Source organism: Panthera onca, chromosome A1 (assembly GCF_046562875.1).
Source record: "Panthera onca isolate mPanOnc1 chromosome A1, mPanOnc1 haplotype 2, whole genome shotgun sequence".
Lineage (NCBI taxonomy): Eukaryota > Metazoa > Chordata > Mammalia > Carnivora > Felidae > Panthera > Panthera onca.
The window spans coordinates 175,344,785-175,368,227 of record NC_138339.1 but is presented as its reverse complement, the minus strand read 5'-3'; the positions used below and the strand labels follow the sequence as shown (position 1 = coordinate 175,368,227).

Below are 23,443 nucleotides of genomic sequence, written 5' to 3'. Positions count from 1 at the left end.
GTTATACAGAACCTCCCATATGCAAAGAGCTATGCTAAGGCAATGAACACTTCAAAGGTAAATAAGACGGGGCTCGTAATTACTGGTCATGGGTGTAATAACAGTGGGTATGAGCAGGTGGCGATGATACATGTAATGAAACTTAGGTCTTTCATAACAGTAGCATAGGGTAACAGCTTCCCTCTCAAATCTCTCCCTGATTCCTGGAGTAGTGGCAACAGTGTGTGACTGAAAATGGCAAAACAGGGTCGACCACCTTGGGTCATCATGCTGGGTGATAACTTTGCTTGTGACGAGTGGGACTTTTCCTGTAAGCACACAGTTTAGCAATGGTCTACACTGTCTGCCATTCTTAAAATAACTACTCTATCGCATGCCTCCTCATCTCTCTCAGGGCAATTCTTTACTGTACTTGTGGCAGTCAGAAATGACTGTGAAGAGCACATTTTCCTTTGAGGCAAATAGACCCCTAGACCTAAATGTAGGTTGTGGAAATGGCAGATTCTTGGGGGGCTAGGGGCTTTTTAATTGAATTTGGGAACCCAGCTAATTGAAAGAAGAAGCCAATTAACAACATCCAGTACCTTTAGCTTCAGGTAGTGATGCACTAGCCATGACAGGTTCTAGCTTACAAGAACTGATTATTACGGTTTTCAAGACTTTTGTGAACCTGTTGTTAAGCACAGGCATGATTAAAATTTAAATTGTACAATTTACAATTAAATAAATTATATTGGAAAAGTAAGGTAATAAATACTCAAAACTCATCACCTTCTAATTATTTCATTATTAGTTGTGCTCTTGGGGGCTTTTGTAGCTGTATGGAGGAAATGTTATATGATGGTGTGCTGCTCCACAGCTCTTCTTTCTTTTTTTTAATTAAGTTTTAATTTTAATTCCAGTATATTTAACACACAGTGTTATATTGGTTTCAGGTGTACAATATAGTGATTCAACAATTCTATACATTACTCAGTGCTCATCAGGATAAATGTACTCTTTAATCCCCAATACCTCTTTCATCCATTCCCCTCCCTGGCATCCCCCTCTGGTAACCATAAGTCTGTTCTATACAGTTAAAAGTCTGTGTTTTGGTTAGTCTCTCTCTCTCTCCCCCTTTCCCTTTTTTCATTTGCTGTGTTTCTTAAATTCCACATATGAGTGAAGTCATATGGTATTTGTCTTTCTGTGACTGACTTATTTTGCTTAGCACTATACTTTCTAGCTCCATCCATGTCATTGCAAATGACAGGATTTCATTCCTTTTAATGGCTGAATAGTACTCCATTGTATATATATGCCACTTCTTTATCCATTTATCAATTGGTGGACACTTGGGCTACTTCCATAATTTGGCTGTTGTAAATAATGCTGCTACAAACATAGTGGCACATGGATCCCTTCGAATTATTGTTTATGTATTCTTCAAGTAAATACCCGGTAGTGTGATTGCTGGCTTATAGGGTAGTTCTATTTTTAACTTTTGGAGGAACCTCCATACTCTGGTCCAGAGTGGTTGTGCCAGTTTGCATTCCTGCCAACTGCGTATGAGGGTTCCTTTTTCTCCACATTCTAGCCAATACCTGTTGTTTCTTGTGTTACTGATTTTAGTCATTCTGACAGATGTGAGGTAATATCTTGTAGATTTGATTTGTGTTTCCCTGATGACTAGTTATGTTGAGCATCTTTTCGTGTGTCTGTTGGCGATCTATATATGTTGGAGAAATGTCTGTTCATGTCTTCTGCCCATTTTTTAATGGGATTATTTGTTTTTTGGGTGTTGAGTTGTATAAGCTCTTTATGTATTTTGGATACTAATCCTTTTTTGGATATGTCATTTACAAATATATTCTTCCATTCAGTAGGTTGCCTTTTAGTTTTGTAGATTGTTTCCTTTGCTGTGCAAAAGCTTTTTTATTTCAGTGTAGTCCCAATAGTTTATTTATGCTTTTTATTTTTCCTGCCTCAGGGGACCTATCTAGAATCAAGTTGCTATGGCCGATGTCACAGAAGTTACTGCCTATGCTACATTCTAGGATTTTTATGCTTTCGTGTCTCACATTTAGATCTTTAATCCATTTTGACTTTATTTTTATGTATGGTGTAAGAAAGTGGTCCAGTTTTATTCTTTTATTACCTGTAGCTGTCCAGTTTTCCCAACACCATTTGTTGAAGAACAAATGTCTTGTTCTCATTATATATTCTTTCTTCCTTTGATGAAAATTAATTTACCATATAATTGTGGGTTCATTTCTGGGTTTTCTATTCTGTTTCATCAAAGTACATGTTTATTTTTATGCCAGTACCATACTGTTTTGATTATTATAGCTTTGTAATATAACTTGAAGTCTGGAATTGTTTTATCTCCAGCTTTGTTTTTGTTTTTCAAGATTGCTTTGGCTGTTCAGGGTCTGTAGTGGTTCTCCACATTTTTTGTTTGTTTGTTTGTCTACTTCTTTGAGAAATGCTGTTGTTATTTTGATAGGGATTGCATTAAAAGTGTAGATTGCTTTGGGTAGTATACACGTTTTAACAATATTCTTCCAACTGTAAGCATGGAATGTCTTTCTGTTTATTTGCATTGTCTTGATTTTCTTTCATCAATATTTTATTTTCAGAGTACAGGTCTTTTACCTTTTTGGTTAAGTTTATTCCTAGATGGTTTGTTGTTTTTGATGCAATTGTAAATGAGATTGTTTTCTTAATTTCACTTTCTGCTGCTTCATTAGTGTATAGGAATGCAACAGATTTCTGTATATTGATTTTGTGTCTTGTGACTTTACTAAATTCATTGACCAGTTCTAGAATTTTTTTGGTGAAGTCTTTAAGATTTTCCATGTAGCATATCACGTCATGTGCAAATGATGAAAGTTTTACCTCTTTCTTGCCAGTTTGGATGACTCTTCTTTTTGTTGTCTAATTGCTGTGGCTTGGACTTCCAATACTTTGTGGAATAAAAGTGGTGAGAGTGGACATCCTTGTCTTGTTCCTGACCTTAGGAGAAAACCTCTCAGTTTGTCACCATTTTTAGCAGGATGTCAGCTGTGGGTTTTTCATATAAGGCCTTTATTATGTTGAGGTGTGTTACCTCTAGACCTTCTTTGTTTTTATCATGCTGCATAGCTTTCACAGCTTAACATTCAGGAACATCATTTTGGTAGGTAGAAACCAGCCATGGTGGGAGTATTTATACCATGGGAATTGGCAAGCAACATAAATCAGGGCTTCTCCTCAAAACTGGAACGCTAGTTGTTAAACATTTAACAACAGAATGCTAACTCCATTTACAATAACTTAGATACTGAGATTGATGGGCACTGAAAGGGGGAAAAGAAAAAGAATAAGCAATGGTGCTAAATTTTGGGCAAAACAGATAATCATGGCAATTGTAATACGCACAGTTGCAGATGCCCTAGGAGCTAGTGCAGAGGCTCCCAAATGTTCTCTGTTCATGGAGGCCTTGGTGTCAGGGCTCTTCAGAGGAGCAGAACTGATGACATACACATATAGACACACAAGGGTATCTGTTTAAAGGATTTGACTCATGCAATGGTGGGGCTGACAGGCTGAAAACTCCAAAGCTGAGGCTGCTGTCTTAAGGCAGAATTTCTCCTTCTCAAAGAAACCTCAGTTTTTGCTCATAAGGGCTTTCAACAGATTGGATGAGGCCCACCCATATTATTGAGAGTATTATCTTTTACTTCAAGTCATACATCTTAACCTTGTGTATAATACTCCCTTATAGCAACATGGTGATTAGTATTTCACTAAATTGCTAGTACTAAACACTGGGACACAAAATTGTCACAGTGCCTCTGTAATTAGTCCTCAATACCCCTAGGCCAGAAGAAGAAATACTAGCTGTTTCTTATTAAATCTGAACGATTGGGAATTTACATCATAAAAAGCTTAGTAGCCATTTGTAAACATTACATACACATTGTAGGAACATTTTAAAAATCTAATTCTTGGGCGCCTGGGTGGCTCAGTTGGTTGAGTCTCCGACTTTGGCTCAGGTCATGATCTTACGGTTTATGGGTTCAAGCCCCATGTCAGGCTCTGTGCTGACAGCTCAGAGCCTGGAGCCTGTTTCAAATTCTGTGTGTGTCTCTCTCTCTGCTCTTTGGCTGTTTGCTCTCTCTCTCTCTCTCTCAAAAATAAACAAACATTAAAAATTTTTTAAAAAATTAATTCTTAAACAGTTACAACTATTTACTAATGGGCAGTGCACAGCTTCTCAAAGCCTAGAACCAAATCGGGCATAGCCACCATCATTTCCTGTTTCACACTGATTTTTCACGTGCTATCCATGTGAAAATTAAGGAAGTTAAGGAAAATTAGTGAAAAACCAAGCTTCACAAAGGTATGATGTCATTGAAAGAAAGTAGTAAAATCTGATGCTGAAACTTGAACTCCTTCCAACAGTTATTTTGTATAGTTTCTTACAAATGTTGAGTTTCTTTGAAAATGTGAAATATTCCATGATGTCTCTATTTCGCTGCTGTGGTCGCATGGATCTTGTCACAGGTGAGAATGGTAACAAGGATGAGCTTTGGAGACAGATCTTTCCTAGCTTAAAGATGAAGCTACTTAATCTTTGTATGATTCAGTTTCCTACTTTGTAAAATAAAGACAAGAAAGATCCTTCACAGTGCCTGACATAAAGGAGGCGCTCAGAAAATGTTGGGCGGACAGAAGGTGTACCTTGCAGTGGGAGTGGCGACGGGGAGGTAGGGCTTCTTATCCCTGCCATAGCATTTTGCTTATCCTATTCTCAGACTCCTAGAGATGATAACTGAAGTTGTCTGTGCTTGTATAGCTTTCATTTTGATTCTGAAATACAGAAGTAATGAGAGCAAGATTTCTTTACTGTCTTAGGTCTCGAAGAACTGTCTTGAGGCCAACAAATTAACATTTTGCGTGTTGAAGAGATTTGATTATCATTTGAGTACTTCCTATATAAACATTTTATGCTGAAATACAAACTTGGTGAGTCTTATTCTGAAAGAAGTGAAGAAGGGAAGGTCTGCATGGGCAGTTGCTGAGTTTATCAGAATAGCTGTAGGTCGATCTTTTGGAAAAGAATGTCCAGTAATGCCCCACCATGCATCTTCCCCAGTCCAATTTCAATACGCGTCTGGGCTGGGATTCGTGTGGCCTTGGGATCACCTCTGTTTCTAATGTTTTTGGACTCTGTAAATACTTTAATGAGCAAAACACAGAGATATGATGAGAAGAGGCTTGAAAGCTCCAAAGAACAGTAAAGTAACTACTTCTCTTTCTTTCCCCATGATCTAGGGAAAAATCTTTTAGTACCATTAAGCGCTCTTCCTCTTATGGGTACAGATTAATCAGTTGCATTACTACGATTCTTCAGTTGCCTTTGAGATTATATTCTACTCTGGGCTCACATTCATTTTTTACAAAAATGTTTAAATAAGTTGAGTCCCTGGTGTGTGGCATATGTTGGATCATGGAATCACATTGTTATCGTTTGCTGTTGACCTACTGGTGTTTAATCACAGTTTTGCTGGGCTGTTTGCTATATAGAAGAAAGGTTGTAGCAATTCAAATTTTCTTCTGAGATCTTTCTAGTCTTTATTTTGTTTTTTATTTTGTTTACAAAATTTTTTTTAATGTTTATTTTTGAAGGAGAGAGAGAGAGAGAGAGAGAGAGAGAGAGTCAGTGGGGGAGGGGCAGAGAGAGAGGGAGACACAGAATCCGAAGCAGGCTCCAGGCTCTGAGCTGTCGGCACAGTGCCCGACTCAGGGCTCAAACTCACAAGCTGCGAGATTATGACCTGAGCCAAAATCAGACACTCAACCGACTGAACCACCCAGGCGCCCTATTTTGTTTTTTAAATACTGAGAAGCAATATGCTATGTAATTGTGTTTCTGTGTGTGTGTGTGTGTGTGTGTGTGTGTGTGTGTGTACCTACCCATATAAGTTACTAATAATCATTTTTTTAGTGTTTCTTTATTTTTGAGGGGGTGGTGGTCAAGAGGCAGAGGGGCAGAGAGAGAAGAGGAAAGAGGATCCGAAGCAGGCTGTATGCCGATAGCAGTGATTCCGGTGCGGGGCTTGAACTCATGAACTGTGAGATCATGACCTGAAGTTGGACACTTAACCGACTGAGTCACGCAGGTGCCCCAAATGTCTCAAAGTTTTACACGTATGAAGTAAATAATAAATTAGATGTATTCATTTGAAGACAAGGAGAAACTACCTGTATTTAAAAATGATGAGAGTATTTACAAGTTTAATACTTCCGTAATATATTAGAACCAAGGTAAGATGTGAGGAATGGAAAGAATCACATTTCTCTCTGCAGCTGCCTCCTGCTCTCTTGGACTATCCTGCCTTCAAGCTCTGCCCATGCCTCATCCCCCATATCTCATCCCTTGTTGATTCTGACCATACCTTCTGTGCCCTTCCAGATCCCTAACCATCAGTTTCTCTGAAAGAAAAAAATAAGGTGATGGTAAAGACCAAAAACATTGGCAGTTTGGAGCTGGGGTCTGCACCATCTAGGATGGCATGTTTGAAATCATCGCTGTGCAATTGTCAGAACAGATCTACACAGTGAACTTACTGGTTTCCTTCAGAGGAATTACTTTTGCAAAATACGGAGTAAAAATTTTATAACTAAAATAATTCGTATTTAAAGTCTTTATTGGGAAATTGACAACATCAAAGGATGACACTAATATAGGTTATTTGAGTGATAAGATCCACTGAAGTAGAACATTCATTGAATTTTAAAACTTCTGGGAAAGTTTAAGCATTCTGATTACGGTCCTGAACAACTTCGCTAAAGAAGAGCAGCCCTTAAAAATATGAAAGGATCATTTACAATAACGCTTCCCACTGATAAATGTTGCACAAGTGCTTATTTGGAGGTTTTGGGAATGTGAACTTAGAGAAATGAACTAGAACATACATTTAAAGACTACTGCGATCTTATACTCTGCCGCTCCCAATGAGCTGGTACAGGAGCTCCACGAGACTGAGAACAGCCCAGGACTATTAGCTCCAATTTAAATTCCTTTAGCTATCATACACTCTGGGCAAAAGTTCACTTATTCTAGAGTATTTTACCACCCTAACTCCGTTGATGATTTTCTCCAGTCAACTTCCGAGGCACCAGATGAACAAACTGAATGGTTATTTGAGGCAACCTACCCAAAGATGAGGAGAATGTAGCTCGGTATCAGGCACGGCTAATTGACTGTGGGCATTTTAATAGTTCAAGGATGAGAGAAGTTTGGCATAGACCATGCACTCTGAAGAGGGCCAAGTCTGAAACAAATACTGCAGTGTAATCAGATGGAATCTGGATGTTCAGAAATTAAAGTGTTCTGTTTTGGGAAATGTTACCATCTTCTTTAGAGTTTTAGATTTGATTTTCTACCTACCTTTCAGGAAAGGTGAGGTTAGTAATCTCCCTCCATACTCCAAATCTCTATAAAAGCCAAGAGTTTGGCTATAAAATGTGATGCATTCGGGGCACTTCATCTTGGTTGTTTGTTTGTTTGGAGTGTGCATTTTGAGGTCCCCGTGTGTCACCTCTGAGGGCAGAGAGTCTGCCCCACAGACCCACAGAGGCTGACTTCTGTGGTTAACGAGGTCCTCCTGTCTCCTGCTCTTTCCCACCATGCCACTCACCAAGTCTGTTCCTGGCGGTGTTCAGACCCAGGGCCATCCCTAGAGAGAGCACGATCTGGCAGAATCACATTTCTGCTGTCACCTCTGTGTCTTGGAGTGAAAACAAACATCTGGGCAGGCATTTGGGGAAAGATGTTGTAAAGAGTGACACACAGTTAAGGGAGGCATGTAAAGGGAGGAAGAGCCCGTCTCTTCTTTCTTAGAAAACATGACAATTTATGGCCTGATTGTATGTCCTTCAGCCTTTGCTCAATCTCTAACTTCCTGTTGGAACTCCCTTCTTCCACATCTATAATTTCCCTTATTTAGTTTAGAGCTAGTGATGAGTTTGATAAAAATTCAGGAACCTGGGAATTTACTGGCATGAACTTCAGGTGCCCTAAGAAAGCATGCACCTGTGTAGGCTGATTGTCTAACTCTGCACCTGATCTTGATGGATAGGCACCTATCGTCCTGAGTTGCACATAGGTTTCAATAAATGTTTGCTGAGTGAAGATGCCATCAACATTGTTTCAATCCCACATTTCTTGGATTTATGGTCTCTTATTCTGATCTCCTGGAATGAACTATTTACTATTAGTGATAATATTAATGATCTTGGAGGTACCTATTGGCACCCCAGTTGAGCTAAATGTTGTATATTAGTGATCTTGAAGGTATCTAGCGATTACTGTTTAGATCTTGGAGGTATGTAGTGGCACTCCAATTGAGCTAAATGTTGTATCTAATTATGTAATAAATAACGTAGAGAACCTAAGGGAATTTGAGAGAGTGCGTGGGAAGCTTTTAAAGGATAACGCTTTCTTCTGCTTCATGAGTTACGGCTTTGGAAAAGGCTCATTATTATATCAAATACTCATAAGTGTTAGAAAGTATGTAAGCCGAGTAAAGTATCAAATTCTTGCTTTTGGAGAAATTGGAACAGGACGGGCTAGAGGTAATTCTTTGTGTAGCAGAGTATGCCATGTAGGATTTCAGAAATGTCAGTAGTTCACGTTGCAGGTCCCTGCAACAGTGGTCTCTGTCATGAGCGCTCTGCTCTTTGAATACTAAAGCATCCATAGATAGTACATAAATGGGGAGGTGGGGCTGTTTTCTGATAAAACTTTATTTGTGGACAATTGAATTTGAATTTTGTAAAATTTTCATATTGTGCAAAATATCATTCTTTAGATTTTTCTCTCCCACCATTATTGTTCTCGGGCCTATAAATGCAGATGGTGGGCCAGATTTGGCCCAGGGGCCATGTTTTAGACACCCCTGTTCTAGGGTCAAAAACAAAATAAATGAGTAAACCTACTAAGAACAAATTATGCAATTGTCCTAAGTCTTTGTGGCCATTTGAAATTATGAGGTTACTTTGTCAAATATCAGTGACTTCAGATTGGGGGAGAAAACGGTACTTCAATAGGTCAGTTCTTCCACGAAACCTTCTTATCTCGTATATGTTAGAGAGAAAACAAGGCTCACCCTAGATTTGACCACATGTTTTACGTCCCTGATCTTGTATGCTTGGGAGCATCATCATGGTCTCTACCTAGACACTCTAGCAAGCACTTTGCATAAAAGATTTACTCTTCCTCCAGTAGGATTCTTCAACACTCTGGTAGTCTGTCCATCTCTTCACTGTCTACATGTTTGTCTGTCTGTCTCTTCATGTCTGCCAGGGCCTGCGTAAAGGCGTTGACTTCTTGGGGACACTTCCAGTTCTATAAAATATCTAATACTGCACTGAATTAGAATGGCAGCCAGTTATACATGCCTCCATGACCTGTGCTCGCGCGCGGGCGCACACACACACACACACACACACACACACACACACACACATGCTAAGCTTGGTTTAAAGTCATCCTATGAAGAAGTAAGTTTTCTTCCTGTTTTTATTTAACACTTGACATACAAAATACTGATTTTCTTGACGTGATTAGAAATTACCGTGTTATCAATCCAATTTAATTTCATGAAACCATGGAGTTTCTTCCACCAATATCCCAAGTATAACTATTTACCTCAGGTCATACAATGTTTATTCTCTTTTGGTCCGCCTGTCACCAAAAGCCCAATGCATTTTGCTGAAAACTCATTTGTAATGATTCAGAAGTAGAATGTAGCCCTGATGTACTAAATCTTGAGAAATGGACATTCCATTTACTCACGATAGGAAGGGGTGGGGGACAGACTACGTAGATTTTTGAAAATGGTTTATAGCAGGTCAGAGAAAGGAGCGTTATGCAGAATTGTTAATGCTAAAAGCCCATTCAATCTGGATATAGAGTTTTATCCTTATAAGTTAGTTTTCATATTTTGTTAAAAGTAAATTAGAAATACAGGCCATTTGCTTTTGATAAAGCTATTTTTCATCCTTATCAGTGCCTTAACCTCTGGAACTCTGCTTCTTCCTGGGATGTGAGTATCAGAATGACTTGGAGAAAAGTCGCAAAATTCATATTGTTCCATCCTTACCCAGTTTGGTATTGTCAGTACCTTCCAATGAGTACCTGTTAGGAACATACCTGTGGTTGAATAAGGGTCAGCGACTGCAACAAGCGGGAATAAATACACGGTGGAGAACCATGGGCTTTCTCAGTGACAGGGACTTGGAAAGAATCTATTCTAGGACTGGGATTTTGGTGGGCTGGTTTGGGGGGTTGGTTCAGAAAAGCAGGGCTTCCCCCTAGATTGGTCAGATGCTGTCAGAAAGCAGAGGTAAATCTACAAAAAGGTAACTCAATAAATCTCATCAATAAGGAAGGAGAGTAGTGTGAGGTTCAGTCTGTAAACGGTAAAGAAGTACACTCGTTTTGCCTCAGAGAGGAAGTGTTCAGTACTTTTTGGATGGCATAAGGCCTTGTTTTTGTCTGTGCTTAACCAAAATTTTGAAATGACTTTGGTTTATCTCATTTATCGTGGTCTCGGAGTAATTTTGTCTGGGGTTGGTATTCTGTGAGATTGTTTAAGTGTAATAGACTATCATGACCTAGCTGTGAGTTGCCATGCCGGCTTCTGAATGTCAAGGGCAGCCTGTTTTTCTTTCTGAATATCTATCTATCCCCCGCTCTCCTCTCTAGCACAGTTGTAGTGACTGCTACTTTTTAGTGACACATTTCCAAGTTTTTATTTCAAAATACTTTAAATGTACAGAAATAAGCAAAGATACTAGTATGATACACATCTGACGTCCATCAAACAACTTCAGAAGTAAACAATTATAAAGTATTTAAGCTCCTGTCTCAAATCCTAATTTTTCCTGGAAGTGAACTGTTACCTCGAATTTGATATTTATCATTCTCAAGTACAATGCATTTTCATTTCCTTATTTAAAAATATACATATGCTGGGGGCCTGGGTGGCTCAGTTGGTTGAACGCCCGACTTCGGCTCAGGTCATGATCTCACGGTTTGTGAGTTCGAGCCCCGCATCGGGCTCTGTGCTGCCAGCTCGGAGCCTGGAGCTGCTTCGGATTCTGTGTCTTCCTCTCTCTCTGCCCCTCCCCTGCTCACGCTCTGTCTCTTTCTCAAAAATAAATAAACATTAAAAAAATTTTAAAAAATACATACATATGCTATTTTATGGTCTCCCTTCCTCCCAGGAGTTATATAAGATCTGACTTTTGTACACGTATGTTGGCATTTTTATTCAGGCATTGTTTTAAGTAGGAGCTAAAGCATCAAACAACATAAACAGGAAACACCCTACACTTCACACAGGGTCACAGGACGTAATTTTGTAGAAGTACCGTGAAACATTATAAATGGATTTTAATCACCCCATCAAGTACTTTGTACACTTGGTTTTCAGTGCCCTACAGTGACTTCAATCACAGGGGCAATTGGTTGGTTTGGTTTACGAAGATGTTGGGTGGTTTTTCCTTCTTCCCTGCACAGGCTCTGCTAAACATTTTGACACTAACAGAGCTACATCAATTGGAAATGCACATTTTCTGCATTAACAGACCGTTTTCATTTCATGAAGCAAAGCTTCGGCTCCTCCTTGCAAATAGTCCTGAAGAAAGCGGTATCACCAAAAGCAGTGGCCTAGTATATCCAGAGATAAATATGTTGAATTAAATACCTGACTTTCATTACCTCTTACTTTATATATCCGTTGAGCACAAGCATTAGTTAAGCCCATCAGCACCTTCCTCCTTCCAGGAGCACGTTTTCTCTCTGACAAGACATGTCAACGTGGGGAATGTGTGGCACATGAGACATGCCATGAAAAACATACTCGCTTTCACCGAGAGAAAAGGTGATGCGTTCTGATAGACGGACAGGCAGAGCCAGAACACCAGGAATGATACCCGTCTTTTCTTGCCTTTGCTGCCACACAGACTGCTAATGAGGCTGAGTGTCTTTTGCGTGGCTTAAGGTTTCCAAGGACACGCTTCCAACCGTATGATGTCTCTTGTCATCTGGTGTTACTTGGCGTGTTTCAAATTAAAGCAGAGACGTCGTCATGGTCTTCTGAGGTCTTTAATATACTCTCATTTACGTGGCATGGCCAGGAACTAAATATCACATGTCTTAGTCTGTTTGGGCTTCTGTCACAAATATCATAAGCTGGGTGGTTTACAAACAGAAGACATTGACTTCTCACACTTCCGGGGGCTGGGAAATCCATGATCCTAGCCCTGGTAGCCACGAGGCGAGTGTCTGCCACCTAGTTCACAGACACCATCCTTCGCTGCATCCTTCTGTGGCACAGGGGACCCCTAGCTCTCTGGGGTCTCTTTTATAAGATCACTAATCCCATTCACGCCATAATCACCCCCCAAAGGCCCCAGCTCCTAGTACCGTCACCTCGGCATTAGCATTTTGACATAGGAGTTTGGGGGCACACAAACATTCAGACCCCAACATCAGGTTCAGCTGAAGTCCTGAATGTTTGGGATGTTAAGTCTACCGAGGCCCAGATAAGTTCACGGGGAAGGCCGGACAGGGGTGGAACAGCATCCCAGGGTGGAAGGGAAAGGTCAGAGAAGCAATGTCCGCAAAGTCCTTATCATTCCATACTGACATTTGCCCTCTCATGGCAGGGGAACACTTAAGAATCTGCCCTCAAGAATATACATGCTGCACCACGGAAATGGAAGACAAGTTAAGCCAGCAGAGCAAACTCGAGTTCGAGAACCTCGTGGAAGAGACGAGCCATTTTGTGCGCACCACTTTCGTGTCCAGGCACAAGAAATTTGACGGTAGGTGGACCAGCTTCTGATTCACTTTGTTCGAGGTGTGCTTTCCTGAGGATCTTGGTTTTATGTGAAAAACATTTTTTTTTGAAAGCTGGTGCTTTCCTCTCCCTCTTAAACATTTATAACTTTGTCTATTTTTAGAAAAAGCATGAGCTTTCTTGACAATTCTTAGAGTAATATGTTACAAAGCCTGCGTTAATGAAGAGCTGTTTTGAGTTTGTGGTTTTGCCTGTGAGATTTATTCTGAAAGATTGAGCTTAATTTTTCATGATTAGAGTGATTCTAATTCAGGTTTTGTCACATCATAGCTTGTCTTAATTTTTCATCTGGGGATTTTCTTTAAAGTAATTAAGTGTCATTTAAAATTATTTGAAATATAGCAACACTTTCGAGAAGACAGGCTTGTTTTAAGTGCTAATGACACAGACTCCTTTATTTTGGAGTTTGGCCCTCCAATAATGCAGCCACATTTTGCCCTGCAGTGACAGTGCATTCTGCCCAACGTTTAAATCCTGTATTGATTTCCTGATTATAAGCAATCCACTTCATTTCTATATTCTATTTGTTAAATAAACAGTTGGTATGAGAAAGCACAGAGAGTGAAAGTGATTATTACGAGCATGGCGACATTGAATGTTCTCATCAGCACTTGAGAAAAATATTCAAGATCAATCTGATTTTCATAAACTGAATTAATAATGATCATGAGAAAGTTAAAATTCTTAGGTGGTTGCATGATATTTAACGCTCTAAGAAATGAATGCACGTGCCGTGGCTCATTGTAAACCAGACTCGCAAATTGTGGCAACCCTTCCTGGTACCTTTGGGTCTTATTAAGTTGTCCTTGGGCAGTGGGACTGCCATCATTTCCCTTATCCTCTCCAGTCCATGCACTGCAGAGCTAGTTTAGAAAAGGCTCGCCGAAGTTTTGATTTTCCTTTCTCTTTTCTCTGTAGTAGGTAAAATGTTCTGCTTCATTGCGGCTTTAACCTATTACAGCAACACCAATTCCTTTCAAATCAGCCCTCCTCGTCCTAAAAGGCAGGTCCAACCTGGTGGTGGTTTCAGTACTTAAGCTGATGTGACATTTTCCATGTAAGTCAATGGGACTTCCTCTTATCTGCCAAGTGTTTGAACATTTGCGTGGTCTTCTCTGCCCCTCCCTCTGTGTTCAGCTTTATATGTGGAGGTATATGAAAACAATTCCTTATTTAGAAGTGACGCTGTGCGTGTTATTCCCTTGAATGAGGCGAGGGAGTACTTAGTTGTTGCCCTTGATTGACAGATTACAAATTCGGTGACATTCAGGAGCCCCTGAAGGGGCTCTGTGCTGGAGGAACTGTAATGTATCACTTCACATTGAGGCAAATTGAGACGCCATATCGTTTGTTACAGAAAGCACGGAGAGTGATCTGGTGTTGTTGACTTTTACCTGTCTTTGGAAAACAATTCTAGTGCCTTTTCAAAGCTGGACTCCAAAATTCCGGAAAAGGAATTCTGGGACAGCCTTCGTGATACACAGCGTATATTCCTTTTAATGAAAATACTTTGTGTCTGATAGTTTTATGGGGAGCTGATTCATTTTTTTAAATATTTTTTGAATGTTTATTTATTTTGAGAGAGAGAGCCTGAGTGGGGTGGGGGTCAGAGAGAGGGAGAGAGAGAATCCCAAGCAGAACCCGACACGGGGCTGGAACCCACGAACCCCTAGATCGTGACCTGAGCTGAAATCAAGAGTCAGACGCTCAACTGACTGAGCCACCCAGGGGCCCCTGATTTGTTTTTTTAAATGCTATTCAAAAGGAATGAGCCTGATACTTGTATTCTCATAGCAATGACTTTTAACAATGACTTTTTTCCCCCCATACTAATGAATTTTACTTTTGTTTTACTAAAGAAGCCTCCATCCCTCTCTCTCTCTCTGTCTCTCCAGATGTGTTTTAAATTGTTTTATGTACTTGGGGGCACTATGTCAGTCGGTTTGACAGGATCTTGATTTTTGCTAAGATTAGATCTGACATGGGGGTTGACGAATTCTTTTTTAACAGTGCATCTCAGGTTGGGATGGGAGAGAAGTTGAGATTTTTTTCAAGGAAGCTATCGGCCAGACTTATTTTTAAAAATCAAAACGTGGCCCTGATGAACTCAGCTTTTGAAGAGCCTGTCTTAAAAAAAAATTATGAAACTATGTAAATTTGGAAGTCACCATTCTAACTTCGGCTACTTCTTTAGGCAGTTACATGAAGGTCAGCCACACAGTTGTAGGACTTATCTTCTCATCCCGTGAAGGTGATCCTGCGAAGTCACCTGTTGGGGAAAGGGGTACATTCACACAGCCAGCTTTCCGTTTTCTCCCTTAGCTTTTTTAAAAAGGAACACTTCCTCACTGATGAGTATCAGTGAGTGTGAGCACAGAAGTATCTAGGATCAGTTGTGGAATGGTACCCTGTGAGCCTTATTTTCCCAGATAAAATCCATGGTGCCGTGAAAGACTTGGAGTTTATTTTTAGTGCTTTGCTATTATTCTGTGAGTCAGTTTGCATACTCACTGGGGTCTCTTGATCCAAAGCATCCGTTTTGCGTTTCTGCTGTGGTCCCACGTTCTCAGAGATCTTGATTTGTCATCAGGATTTTGCATGTTTTTGTTGGCTACCTGTTCTCCTTCGGATGAATGACTATTCCATGAGAAGGTGAGCACTCCCTTTCCTACCATTCTTATTTTCATTTAGGTAGAGCGGCAATTTAAGTTACCTGATACATGTGATTCAGTCCAAACCATATTCAGAGAGGATAAATTTAGCCACTATTAACCATCAATCTATAGTTGTTGTTTTCCTTATTGTACTTTCTTAGAAATGTTTTGATTCTATTTCACTTTTCATTTTTTGTGGCAGAGGTGACTCCTCAAATTTGAAATTCCCAAACATTTAATGTAACGTAACATTCTGTTTCTTGCCATGTTCCTTCCTACTTTTTATTAATGTCTTTGGTAATATTTAAAAGAAACACGGTATAGAATTATAACTATTCATTGAGTGGTCAGAAACTAACCCTGAATTAATATGAATTCTTCCCCAGCTTTCCTAAATGATCAAGCTTTGCTTCATACTCCCATTAGTCCAAAACTTTGTAGCTGAGAGGCAATAAATTGAAAGAGTACATAATATCAATTGCATACATTTTCCTTCTTTGGCAGAGGACTTTCTTATAACTGAGACGCTCTCTTTTTCTTTTTAAACATAGAATTGAAATGTTATGAAGGTATATAAAATAAAAGTTTATATTCTTGGCACTGGTACTTTTGCAAGTGGTTCACAAGGTTTGGGTTAGTTGGTTGTTGTTGTTGTTTTTTTTTTTTTTTTTCCTTCTTTCTCTGGCCAAATCTCCACCTCTGGCTCACATCATGTACCCCTAGAAGCCCATCACCCTGCGGACTGGGGCTTAGCCTGCAAAGATTTCCTCAGAACGATTCAGTGTTGCACTCAATTTGCTCTGTAGCCAAGACCAGACCTTTCTGTCACACCCCAGGGGTTACAATTACGAAGACCATCAGGTATACCTGGCAGAGTGATCACAGCATGACTCCCTTGCTTCCTACCTGTCTCACCTCTGCCAAACACCCGACAGCCAGAAGTTTGCAAAACAAGTAAACAAATCATATAAAAACATTCAAAAAAGGGAGGGACATCCTTGTGCACCTGCTCATTTTCCCAGGATTTTTGTGTTTAGTGACCATTTCACCTGTCAAATTGGCATTTGTGTCTAAATCGCAGTGATTGTCATGCTTCTAAGTGGCTAACTTTTAGGATTCTAGGAAAATAGACACCAACCACATGCTCATGTTGGTATAGTATAGTAATAAGAGACAACTCCTGGCCCCATTCCTCACTCTGTATAGATGCTAACCTATCGACCGAAGTGAACCACAGTGCAGAGCTCTGATGTAAGTCAAGAGTATTAGGCTACAGACTTGGTTTCATTCTCCTCGGTGGAAACTTGGCAAGTGACTTACCCTCTCTAGACCCCAGGTTCCTCGGAGCTCTTCAGTGGGGGACTCAGCATTGAGCCCCAGACTGAGCATTCCTGAAGCCCTGCTTATCATCACTGGTACCCTTAGACCCTCTAGTGCTTTCCAGTCTCCAAATATGCTAAGATTTCATGAACAGCAGTATCCTCTCCTCTGTCTCTCGTGTCTGTCCTGTCCCAGTTATTGTGGGGAAGAGGTGATGATGTCTTGAGAGGGAAGTGGAATGAATTTTTTTTAATCCTTAAAAAAGAAAATTACCCACCTAAATATAGTCTTGCCCCCAAGGAACCTGGGGCCTAGAGAGGGTAAGTCACTTGCCAAGTTTCCACCGAGAAGAATGAAACCAAGTCTGTAGCCTAATGCTCTTGACTTACATCAGACTTATAAATAGCAATGGAATAGGAACTTGACATTTGCTTGAAATTATAACTAAGCTTTTATTTGTTTCGAGTGGACACTGGCTAAAAATCATTGATACTCCTTTAACAAGGCAACGGTGATATTGGTGGGTAAAGAATCTAGCCACATTTTTGGAAAAGGCAGGAATAGTATTCAATTAGAAGTTGTCTGTCAATTAAAGGGGAATGGGTGTTTTGTGCAAAAATGTTATTGAATCAGCTAAGCTGTATTATTTATTCTCCTTATCTCACAAAGCCCTGGTAGCTTCTGTCTTAATGTGAGCACCAGCACCCTATTCTCCAGGAACGTGCATGGAATATGGATTCTTGAGAGACAGGAAAATTTCGTTGAAGGGATATTTTATTTTGCTTATTTTTTCTTCAGATTTATTTGTGCCGAATTTTATTCACATTTGAAACTCAATATGAGAGTTTTTGTTGTTGTTGTTGTTGTTCAGTTTGTCCTTCTTGGTCTTAATTATTTTACTTTCCTTCCTGGTTTTTATTTATGCATTTTAATGACACACATTTGTCCAGAGATTTTTGCAGCAAGTAAATTTTTAAGAGCAAAAAATAAAAATAAAAATAAAAAAAGTTGAGCAGTAATTTCCATCTTTCTGAAGAACTTATTCTATACTAACACAGTCAGCTCTGATTTTACTGAATGTGGAAATAATTTATACACAGCGACATAATATTTTTATACTGCAAATCTGCTTGTGTTTTCTTTTAAAATATCATTTCTCATCTATATACTGTAGAGATGACAATAATGCAATGATATCTATAAAATATGGTTGAATTTTCCCAGGGAAAACACTTACTTGAATAGGAAAAACCGCTAAGTAGTTTTCCATATGTGGTAGAATCGTCTATATTTCCTGTCATATGAGTGGTGTGTGTGTGTGTGTGTGTGTGTGTGTGTGTGTGTGTGTGTGATTTCAGTTTGGAAACATTTATTCAGAACCTTATATGTAGAAGACACTTAACCAAGTGGGTAGTAGATAAAAAAAGTTGACTAATAATGACAAAAATACGGTCACAATCTGTCATGAAGTTTATCTTACCTTGTTGGGGAGACACAAGTATCAAACCAATAGTAAAGAAGGCAGGATTGGCTGTATCATATGGTGGGAGTCCATTGGAGGCAGAACGGAGGGAACAAAGTGTTCTACTTAGAGGCATCAGAGAAGACTTTTGGAAGAAGGGACAGACAGGACTCTTAAGGAATAACTTAAGAGTGTGATAAAGAAGGGGCAGGAAGAGACAAAGGCACCAGAAATTTTGTATGCATGTCTACAAGATCCTTGGGACGTGTTGTAAACATATTTACTATTGATGTTTTGCAACATTGTTTATCTGTTGACATTTAGCTTGCATCTATCATGTAGATATTCCGTAGAATCGTGTCAGTCGTTTATGTCTTCTATTGTTTCATAACAAACAACTACAAAATTTCAGGGCATAAACAAGAAGTATTTATTTTTTCCTGAATGCATCTTTGGATTGTCTAGAGTTTGGCTATTCTGGTCTATGCCCTGCTCACTTTGGCTCTAAACTACTGTTTGGTCTGGTCTGTTCTAGATATTACTGTTCTTTTGGAGGCAGGAGTCTATCTTGATCATTTTCTTCTCATCATGAAGTTTAGACACTAAGATTCATAAGTGGAGGCATGGTGCCCCTTAATGCCCAAACTAGGATTGGCACACTCTCTTCCCAGGTTCTGTTGGCCAAATCAAATCTCCCAGTCATTCCTAACATCAGTGGAGAAGGGATTGTATGACTTAAAAGTGAAGGTTGGGGAGGAGTGAATATTTCTATATCCTCACTACCATAGTCCTCAACTGACTCCTCTTGTTATTCTCGAAACAACATTTTATGTTCTGCACAGGGTGGTTTGTTTGTTGTTGTTTTGGTGGATTCTCTAGGAATGCAAGAGGGATAAGTATTTTCTACATGAAGCACAGGGACATACCTGTTTTACCACTGCCTTCAGTCTCCTAGCACAGGAACAAATGCTAGCATAACCACACAGGCACACATGCACCACTTCCCCAATGTGATTCAAGAATAGATAGATGTGATATTCCTGTTTCTTATGCTACTAGTACTCTTGTTCGTAATACAGAATAGAAGCTAGCTGTAATTCATGAGGGTTATCGTACTAATTATCTTACAAAATAATTAGCTGAACACCTTTAATTTTGCTAGGCCACCACCTCAATGACATGTATTTCATCTGAAGGACACATCTTTGGAAATCACATTGTCCTGGATTGGGTTTTAGAAATTAGAAACAGTCATACTATCACTGGAGAGTGATCAGTGATCTGCTAGTTTTACAAAAGGTCAGACTTTCCAAAAATAAGAATCAGCTAACAGGGGATTTCAACTTTGGCAGAACTAGTGCAGATTTACAAATCACAAATGCCTTGTATTTGCACAATGTTGGAATAGATGGTCCATGGTAGGGGTCTTTTAAATGCAAATGTGTGAAGAACCCAGATCTTTGTACAAGTGAAATTTGTCTTTCCTTCCTCCCTTTCCCTTTCTCTTTGCCTTTGCCTTTGCCTTTCCCTTTGCCTTTCCCTTTGCCTTCCCCTTCCCCTTCCTTTTTTTTTTTTTTTTATTCTGCTCTTTGGACAGATCATTCCAAACTAAGGAAGCCCACTGCTGATTTACAGCGTCATGTCCTCTGTGATGGACTACCAGTCTTCTTCTAATTCTTAGACCCCTACCACGCACCTCAAAGTAAAACACATTATACTCCCAGTGTAGTTGTAATATTATCATCTTATTATCACCAGTTCCCTTGCATGGTGGCTTTGCTGAGCAGCTGTTTCACAGACAAGCCAATTTCTTTTAAGTATTGCTCTATCAGATGCTGAAACCAGCCCTACCAGAAGGGTTCTTGGTCGTGAATGTTAATGAGCAGACAAGTATCTGCTCTCTGACAGGGACTCACTAATCCTTTGAGTAAGTATGGGTAAATTACAGGAGAAATTTTATTTCAGTTAAATTGATCTGCCACTGAATAGAGAAAACTGATTTTCTTATTTTAATGAAAATCAAGAAAAATATTTAACGGTGGTGTAAATTAGAGCTCAGTGGAAACATTTTTGTCTTTAAACCTGAGAATACTCAGCTCAACGTAGACTAGTTTGACTGCATAGTGTATGTAATGATGATGGAAAATTCATGATCTCTGGTTAGGCGTGATGAGCACTGGGAAACAGTGTAAGTCACCGCCTCTAAGTGGGATTTTGCACCAAGATTCTTGACCTTCCCTCATGATAGGGAATCGGAATGAAACTATGTTTTCCTCCTCCGCTGAGACAACATGGTTTCCCTTTTCAAATGAATAACATGGTAAAGGCATAAGAAGCATTTATATGCTTTGAGGGTTCTAAGATTTAGAAGGAAAGATTCAGGTGAGAATCTGAAATGACAAACCTTGTCCTGACAGGAGTCCCTGAGGTGGGCACATTGAAGGAATGAGATGGACAGGAAAGTGATAATGATTGAATGAGTTGATGAGTCCATGTTTGTTTGTTTGTTTGTTTGTTTGTTTTTTAATATTCTCATTTTTGTATGGTTTCTAAATATCTATAATAATAAAAAAGTTTTTTAACAAGAAATAACTGACTTGGGGCACCTGGATGGCACAGTGGGTTAAGTGTCCGACTTTAGGTCAGGTCATGATTCACGGTTCCTGAATTTGAGCCCTGCATCTGGCTCTCTGCTGTCAGTGCAGAGCCCGCTTTGGATCCTCTGTTCCGCCGCCCCCCCCCTCCCCCAGCTCCTCCCCCTCTCATGCTCCTGTGCATGTGTGCTCTCTCTCTTTCTCTCAAAAATAAACATAAAAAAATAACAAAACAAGAGACAACGGACTTCAGCATATACAGCATGGGAGATTTTCAGACCGTGAATTCATTGTAGATACCTAACAATGTCAGCAGATAATTGTCACCCTCATGTCTTGTTTATTTAACAACAGTAAATTAAACAGAGAGTGCCATTTTCAAATTTGCAAAGATGAACAGAATTTACACAGACTTTAACTCAGATTGAGGCTACTTAGTTTCTGCTTCCATCCAGCATTTTATCATTGTTTTTCTAGAAATGGCCTCTCCAGTTTATCCCCATGAATAGGCATGTTAAAAAAAAAACCCTCTATTAAATATGATTCAAAATGTTGAACTCTAGTTTAGAAGATATGTGGGGGGCGCCTGGGTGGCTCAGTTGGTTGAGCGTCCAACTTTGGCTCAGATCGTGATCTCACTGTTCATGGGTTTGAGCCCTGCGTCAGGCTCTATGCTGAGAGCTTGGAGCCTGCAGCCTGCTTCTGATTCTGTGTCTCCCTTTCTCTCTGCCCCTCCCCTGCTCGCGCTGTCTCTCTCTGCCTCTCAAAAATAAATAAATGTAAAAAAAAAATTAAAAAAAAAGAAGATATATGGACACCATGGCAAGCAGACTGTTCATATACAAAATTTGGCAAGATTCAGAAGAAAATGTAAGATGTATATTATAAGTGCATTATAAATAACATTTCAGTGTTGCTCAGTAGTTACCCAGTAATTTTTAGTTGAATGACACCTACGTGAACTTGGCATTCTAGCAAATTAAAAGGAAAAGACAGCTTGCCTAAGCAATTAATTCCATAGGGTTCCAAGTATTCCATTAGGTAGGAAGAGAATATTAAACCAAATATGGAGGAGGTAGAGTCAGGAACCAGCTAAGCCTGAATGGTTCACAGCACCCTGAGAAATTTTTGGAAATCACTCAACACGGCTTCAGAATTTTCCACTTATTATTCTTTCAAAAGGTTTGTAATATTCATTAAATGGACAAATATTATTTTGAGGATGACTGTATATAGAAGCACATGATCTTCATGCTGTTGCCACCTTACTTCATGGTTTAATTGAATCCAAATAACTTGAAAATGAAAAGCAAACTTTGAAGTCAGGTATCAGGGAATTGGGCCTCCAAGGCCTTTCCATGTTTGAGGAAATTGTAGTTCCCACATATTTTGTTTTTGAACATTTCTTTGCATATTTTCTCCATTTAGGAAGAATAACGCTGTGGTCTTTACAGGCTTGGGTTCCCTCAGCCCTTCTGTCTCCTTCTCAGTGCTGATGTTATGGACACCTGCTCATTTTCACTTGTTTCCTGTTCTTTTAAAAAGTGAGATCAATTGCCTATTCCCTGTGGAAGTCTAAACTCTCTAAGTATAAGCATCAGGTCTCCTATTTCTATTTTACCTTCCTATGCTTGACTTACTACAGAGCATATTTAATAATGCTGTGGTTTTGTCTGGCTATGGCACTGGCCTGCACAGACCCAAGGGCACGAACTGGTCACATGAATTACTTAGGTTTCAGTAATAAATATCACAGAAGAAAATGACAAGCTTTGATTTCTAGTTATCTGTTAACTCTCAGGGTCCATAAACCTGGGAGTCATATTTGATTTCAATAGCATTTATTCCAGTGGACCTAATGGAACTAATTTAGATTCCCAGAACTATGATGGTCTTTATCTCAGGGTGCAAGTAAAAGCCCTTACCTCAAAAAGCAGGACGAGTGTATACTTCTCTGTCACACACACACACACACGCGCGCGCGTGTGTGTGTGTGCATGACTATGGAGAGGTTAAGATGCACACGAGTCATCTGGAGGACCAGTTAATGTATAGGTTGCTGGGCTCGCATACTGGAAATTTGGATTCTTTGGTACGCATGGGACTCAGAATTATTTACCTTAAGCACCCCATATTAGTCTAAATATCCTGGTTTAATTGAATTGAGAGGTCAATTGCCAGGACATAGAGTAAGGCACAGAGAAATGACAGAGGTTTTTCAATCTTTGCTCTATCCTATTAAACATTGGGGTCAGGGCACCTGGGTGGCTTAGTCCATTACGTATCCTACTCTTGATTTCCGCTCAGGTTGTGATCTCAGTTTGTGAGATCAAACCCCACATTGGACTCTGTGCTGACAGCATAGAGCCTGCTTGGGATTCTCTCTCTCTCTCTCTCTCTCTCTCTCTCTCTCTCTCTTTCTCTCTCTCTCTCTTTCTCTCTTTCTGTCGCTGTCTGCCCACCCCACCCCCTCAAAATAATAAATAAATAAACATTGAGAAAATAAATATCGGG

The 23,443-nt window shown here is 39.7% G+C and overlaps 1 protein-coding gene across 2 annotated transcripts in view; it reads left to right on the top strand.

Annotated features, from left to right (window-relative positions):
- GPC6 (glypican 6) overlaps nucleotides 1-23,443 on the top strand; it is a 1,113,398-nt gene that overhangs the window by 274,567 nt on the left and 815,388 nt on the right. For both annotated transcript variants that reach the window (XM_060636854.3, XM_060636855.3), the window contains exon 2: nucleotides 12,706-12,864. In XM_060636854.3, coding sequence (XP_060492837.1) covers nucleotides 12,706-12,864 — 159 coding nt within the window. The remainder of the gene's footprint in view (nucleotides 1-12,705; nucleotides 12,865-23,443) is intronic.